Here is a 7,106-nt window from a genome sequence, read left to right on the forward strand (position 1 = left end):
TGCATTTAAAAAATTGGAAGAGCAAATATAATTCTTTTTGTTTTTGTGTTGGTCGAATTACTTATATAATCAATAATAAAATAAAAGAATATTTTGAGTGTCAAAACGAAACAAATGCAATCCAAGACCAGAGTAAAAGGTTATTTACACTTTGAATTTGATAATGTATTAAAAGAGTCAGTGACAATACAAAATATTTACATTGAAAGCAGATTACAACTATTGTTTTGTTTTTGTCTTTTCTTTTTGGTTGCGATAAATGGGTGATGATATGATATATCATCTATATAAATAAGTTGTATGTCTAACTCTTGTGTAGATGTCGATAAATAAAGGCTCTTGACATTGGTATTCATGTTGATCTACTTGTAGCCATTCCAGTGACATAGAATTTGTAAAAGAGGGACGAAAGATACCAGAGGGACAGTCAAACTCATAAATATAACTGTTGTGCATTCTACATGTATTCGCAGTTTATCCGTTTCACAGATGATGATGGACAGAAACCGGGATATCGTTACCATTAATTACTTGAAACCTTTACTAAAATTTTCCATAGATATAACGTTTTGAAGTTTGGTTGTACCTGTAGAAAACTTATTTCAAACGGGATAGCACATCCTCAATGTTACGGAAATGTTGTTAACCGTGCCCGGAAATTTAGAAATAATTCATGTAAACTTATCGTTCCTTTAAATAAACTCGATTACAAATGTTACCAATTCAACGATGTTATAAGATCATTGAATATTGTTTTTAATGGTATCCCTATTGATTTTGTTATCAGTAATTTAAACTAAATATGTCTAATAAAATTGAGAATGGAAATGGAGAATGTGTCAAAGAGTCAACAACCCGACCATAAAACAAACAACAGCAGAAGGTCACTAACAGGTCTTTTGTGTAGCGAGGAATTCCCGCACCCGGAGGCGTCCTTCAGCTGGCCCCTAGACAAATATATACTAGTTCAGTGATAATGAACGCCATACTAATTGCCATATTGTACACAAGAAACTAAAATTAAAAATAAATACAAGACTAACAAAGTATTACTTATATACATAGACACATTAATGGATCTATTCTCTGTCGATACCTGTAACTTGGCATTGCACAAGGTCATGTTTTTTTCTAACTGTTTATGACGTCTTTACACTAAATTCACTGGATGTTGGATGTTTACGTATTAACAGTTTAGTCTTAGATGCATGAATTCTTTTATTAGTAGTTAGTGGCTTTGAACTAGCTGTCAGATAACTGCAAGTACTCTCAGATCTGATCTATTGTCTCTTTGTTGTCAGGATGTACAAGTACCCGGTCACGTCCACTTGTATTTTTGTCCATCTGATGAGTTAAGTCTTTTTCAACTGATTTTCATAGTTCGTTCTTATGTTGTACTGTTATACCACTGTCCACGGTTAGGGGATAGTTTGGATCCCGCTAACATATTGAACCCCGCCACATTATTTATGTATGTGCCTGTCCCAAGTCAGGAACCTGTAATTCACTGTTTGTAGTTTATTTATGTGTTACACATTCTATTTCGTTAATTTTTTTTATATAGATGAGGCCGTTGGTTTTCTCGTTGTTGAAGGCCGTACGGTGGTCTATAGTTGTTAATGTCTGTGCCATTTTGGTCTCCTGTGGACAGTTGTCTCTTTGGTAATCATACCACATTTTCTATTTTATATGTCCGGGATGTCGAAACTACAAAGGAGGGACGAAAGATACCAAAGTGACAGTCAAACTCATAAATCTAAAACAAACTCTCTCTGGTACTCCACTGTCCTTCAGGAATATACACTGGCCGGTGATTCTCTCTGGTACTCCAGTGTCCTCCAGGAATATACACTGGCCCATATGCTACAGCTTTTGGTTTATAAATTGACTACTTTGACTAATTTACTACTTAAAATTCCTCCAACCAAATGATTTATCATATACCGCATGATTATACTGTTTGCAATCATTCACAACTTGATAACTAAATTTTAAACAGAAATCAGTCATTTGAATAATTAACCAATACTGGCAACTGTTTAAAAGTGATACATCTACTAAGAGAAAACCAATCCAGGTTACAAACTAAAACCGAAGGAAACACACCAACAATAAAAGCAAAACAACGGAACAACTGAAACAATTAAGTGCAACAAAAAAACGCCAAAGCAACATACACAGAAACGAACTACTATTAGATAACAACTGCGATATTCCTTACTTAGTACCAGACGTTTTAAGAAAAAAAGATGGTTTGAACCTGGTTTTATGATAAGCCATAATTTCCTGTTAATATAGCAATGCTATAGACATGTAAAAAAAACATTAAAAAAATTCTGGAAATAATTCTTATACATTTCTTAATATACATGAATGTAAGTACAGACGGTTTTACATGAGAATAAAGGCACAACATTTTGGGTTGTTGAGAAATAAAAAAGATAGACCAAATTTACCAGACGGACATTCAAACTTATAAATATTTCTTTCTTTATCAAGTGTATCTGAAATCGATCGAGGTATTGTTAACATTGGCAAATAGTTTCATAAAAGTAACATAACTATAAAAAAATGTATATATATTTTTATCATAAAGAATTACACAAGTTCTTTTGCGAAGTAAAAGTTATTGATGCGTTACAGAAAAAATACATCAAGGTTTTACAAAATCATAGATCACAGATTATATGTCTATCGATTTATAAGTTTCGAACAGCGGTATACTACTGTTGCCGTTATATATGAGTATACATCTTATAACGATAAACAGAAACACGTCTTATATATGTTCTTGTATAAATGTAAGTGAAGAAGGTTTAACAGAAACATACAGACAAAACATTTTGGATTGTTCAGGAATTAAAAGAGAGATGAAGTATACCAGAGGGACATTCAAACTCCATAGTAGAAAATAAACTGAAAAAGCCATGAATAAAAGGGAGAAAAAAACACAACATGCACCACTAAAGACTGAGCAACACAAACCCCACTAATAACTTTCTCCATGCTGTGCCGCAAGGTCTATAAACCAAATTGAGTGTTTACAAAGAAAATGAAAACACGTTCATGTTTTACTTGACCTTCATACTATTTATGGATGTATCAAAGTTTAAAGTGTAAAAAATCGGAAAAAGGCTTCAACAAAATACCAGTTGATGATAAATATAATTCTAAAAAGTCTACGTCGTGACTTTCGGACAATCATGAATGAGAAAATTTGAACTTCCTTCCTTGACCTACTTTTAATGTTGGGCATTTCCTAATTTGATCATACAATGTATATAAAATCAGATATATAACACAATCTATTCTAAGTGATCTCGGTGTTAGAATCAACCACTTTTAAAGTTTAAATTTCAATGAGTTATTTGTAACTGGGGAGAAACAATGATTGTAAAAAGGCATTGAAAAAATATTGAAATTTTGGATTAATATAATTTATAGTAAAACAGACATGGAAGGATCACAATTTGTAGAAGGACAAAGATACTCTAGTCTTGACAATAGAACAAATGATGAGTTTGTAGTAATAGGACAAACAGTGTTGCCATCGGCACCACCAAGGACCATGTCTCATCCAAGGCAACAGACAGTGTTCACAGTAGAAGGTGAAAAACGGCAAATATCTACCTCATGTCAGTATTCAAAGTGTTGTGCTGTAACCTGTTTACTTATGGGTTGCTTTTTTTCAGCTGCTGTATCACTTGGACTGTTAGGCTACGGTATTTTGACTGTTTCGGACATTGTTAACTGGTCAACAGAATCAGTGGATGATTCAAGTATTGACTCTTGGAAGTTCACCGACGAAACAACATTATGTGTAACCTTATCTGGAAAAGATCTTCATCATTCTGGTTGTGCTAAACATCTGTTTAATGATATTTCTGGTGATAAGAATTATACATGTTGCGTTAGGGATTCTAGGCAATATTCTTTTCTTTATCAATTGGTAAGTGTATCTAAAAGCGATCGAGCGGTTTAACGATGTCAAAATGTCCTACAAAGAAGCATATCTATAATTATTTTCGTTCATTTTTAAAGATAACATAAGTTCTGTTGTGAGGTAAAACTAATTGATGCCCTTACTTTTGGTATGTTATGGATTGATTTTATAAACATTATATTGCACATCGTGATGAATTAATTGTGTAAAATTAAAATGTTGTGATCATCAAATTTGTCCTAGATACCCAATGTTTTACGGAAATTAAACATGGAATTACTAATGGCACCAATGTTACAGAATAAAATGAAGCCCAGGAAATAATGATATCACCATCATTGATATATTTTATATTTAGATATTTATTTTAGATGAATGAAGAGCAAAGTCGTCGAACATCCGCTGTACACAATGGTAAATGTACCCACTCAAAAGCCTTATCGGAAGTTTTACACAACGGTAAGTATCCATAAGTGGTATTTATTTCCTCCTTTGTGGTGAAACAAAAATGTGATGTATGAGGAAAATTATATTGTTTAGCATATACAATTGTATAATAAGTGAACTCTTGAGTGCATTTGATAACTATATAATTGAGTCTATTTCGAGTTTCGATTTTATTTGTATTTTTATACTTGTAGTAAAAATGATTAAAGTTTAATTTTGACAGGAATAATTATGACAGTTGCTTTAAATTTGTTTGATGTGTTTGAACTTTTGGTTTTGCAATTCAAAAATGGACTATCATATTAAATAAACTCATCATAGATACCAGGCCTCAATATTTTATATACGCCAGACGCGCGTTTCGTCTACAAAAGACTCAACAGTGACGCTCGAATCCCAAAAAGTTAAAAAGGCAAAATACATTTTTCCTACAGTTTTATTGTTTTTTATAAATTTGAAATAATGTTTCTTGAACCATCAATGCTTCTACGACATCCGGTATGTTCTGAAAATTGGTCTCATACCATCAAACCTTGTTTTATTTGTGCTATTGACCATGCATAGATGTACGATCTAATGCTTTGCACTATACAGAATGTTAAAGGTTCTTTTCAGGAAAACGATTTCTTTATATCACTTACCCTACCTATTATTCATACACTTGTAGTGAATAAATTGTACATTAATTGAGAATGGAAATGGGGAATGTTTCAAAGAGACAACAACCTGACCATAGAAAAAACAACAGTGGAAGGTCACCTACAGTTCTTCAATGTAACGAGAAATCCCGCACCCGGAGGTGTCCTTCAGCTGGCCCCTAAACAAATATATACTAGTTCAGTGATAATGAACGCCATACTTATGTCCAAATTGTACACAAGAAACTAAAATTAAAATAATAAAAGACTAACAAAGACCAGAAGCTCCTGACTTGGGACAGGCGCAAAAATGCTTCGGGGTTTAACATGTTTATGCGATATCAACCCTCCCCCTATACCTCTAGCCAATGTAGAAAAGTTAACGCATATCAATACGTACATTTAAAATTCAATTCAAGAGAAGTCCGAGTCTGATGTCAGAAGATGTAACCAAAGAAAATAAACAAAAAGACAATTATACATAAGTAACAACAGACTACTAGCAGTTAACTGACATGCCAGCTCCAGACTTCAATTAAACTGATTGAAATATTATGATTTCATCATATGAATATCAGGCACAATCCTTCCCGTTAGGGGTTTAGTATCATACCATCATAACATACATGAGAAGAACATAACCCGTGTCATGCCAACAACTGTTTTAATATACTTTATAGTGAAAATATTGCAACCACAGTTTCTTAATTCTATATTGCACTTTTTTTTCTATTTGTCATATTAAAGTTGATATAATATTCAATAATTCATAAATATGTACATATTCACTTATCTAACAGTTTTATCAAAAATATAAACAAATGTAACCGATAATGAACTATATGAAAAAATTAAATATTTTCTCATTTACATTTAGGCATCTTAGATTGGAAACCAGTAAAGGAATGTGAAATAAATGGGAAAGCCACGAATGCCAGTCTCCTCAAAATAAATGAATCTTACATGTATAGTGTATATATATCGTTGGCTATTAGGTTTGAGAAAACATACAAGAATCTACCTAATCACCAAATACGAATAAAACTTTACCGACGGCCTGTCAATGGTTCATTAGACAGTATGAATGACGTAGAACTTATGCATAAGACAGTTAATATAAGGAAAGAGTTCCAAAGCTTTGAAAATGTGTTTTTCTATGGAGCATTTAACTTGCAAAAGGGGGAATTCATATATATAGAAGTGAAAAATTCTGAATACCTGTATAACTATGAGGAAGCATCTGTCATAGGATTTTACAAGATCAAGTAATGAGTACTACATGATATAACTTTTGTGATAATATGGTTGTTTGTAAAGTATTAATATATTTATAAATTTTGTTGTTATAGACAATTTAACTTCCATTGTGTATTTATCATTTGGGTAAGATACATTTGTAAATGTTTTTTATATGTATTGCTTGTGTACATAGATAGACTATTTAGGAAGATCAAATATTTTCTTAATGTTTAGTTCATATCATTATATTTGAAGTAAGTAATATATTTTAACAATTTGTTCATTTATTAATTAAATCAATCTCCAACTATTTTCTCGATGTTATTTTAGCAACTTTAGCAATGGGTATCACAAAAACATTTCTTGTACAAAAGGAGTTGGTCCAGTAAGACCCCTGTTTGGCCCCAAAATATAGCAGTTTTACAAAATTGATAAAATGTAAACTTTTAGATATTCTTTGGACAGTAGAATGCTTCTGCTACATACATTTTGGCTGATTTTGACAATACAATGCACATATATCGGGTACTAGCACCATTAAGTCATGCTAAATTACTGGAATCTTCACAATTTTAGCATTTTAGTTAAATTTTAGACGGTTTTCGTGTAAAACGAAAGTGGCCGCATTCGTGTTTATCCTTAATATTGAAATGTAAGTTGTATTTTATGAAAATACATACATATATAATGGTTGAGGACGAACACGGATGCGGCCACTTTCATTTTTGACAAAAACCATCTGAAAAATGGTATTTTGCGGCATATTTGGTAGATTTTTCATATTTCAGCTTGAATCGGTGCTTTTTTTATGACTATATACGTTAAAATCTTTCACAGAA

At 32.1% G+C, this 7,106-nt stretch overlaps 1 protein-coding gene across 1 annotated transcript; it reads left to right on the plus strand.

Annotated features, from left to right (window-relative positions):
* The first annotated feature begins 3,304 nt into the window (after positions 1-3,304).
* Positions 3,305-6,422, plus strand: LOC134709860 (uncharacterized). Its single transcript, XM_063569990.1, has 3 exons — positions 3,305-3,949; positions 4,315-4,402; positions 5,906-6,422. Exons 1-3 carry the CDS (start codon positions 3,455-3,457, stop codon positions 6,295-6,297), a joined length of 975 nt encoding a protein of 324 aa, XP_063426060.1. The 5' UTR covers positions 3,305-3,454; the 3' UTR covers positions 6,298-6,422.
* Positions 6,423-7,106: the final 684 nt, after the last annotated feature.

The sequence above is a fragment of the Mytilus trossulus genome, chromosome 3 (assembly GCF_036588685.1).
Source record: "Mytilus trossulus isolate FHL-02 chromosome 3, PNRI_Mtr1.1.1.hap1, whole genome shotgun sequence".
Lineage (NCBI taxonomy): Eukaryota > Metazoa > Mollusca > Bivalvia > Mytilida > Mytilidae > Mytilus > Mytilus trossulus.

Bases quoted from the DNA above. Each gene is read 5' to 3' on its own strand.
- LOC134709860 (XM_063569990.1), top strand. From the start codon at position 3,455: ATGGAAGGATCACAATTTGTAGAAGGACAAAGATACTCTAGTCTTGAC. The intron at 3,950-4,314 runs GTAAGTGTATCT...TATTTATTTTAG, and splicing joins ATTCTTTTCTTTATCAATTG to ATGAATGAAGAGCAAAGTCG. The intron at 4,403-5,905 runs GTAAGTATCCAT...ATTTACATTTAG, and splicing joins ATCGGAAGTTTTACACAACG to GCATCTTAGATTGGAAACCA.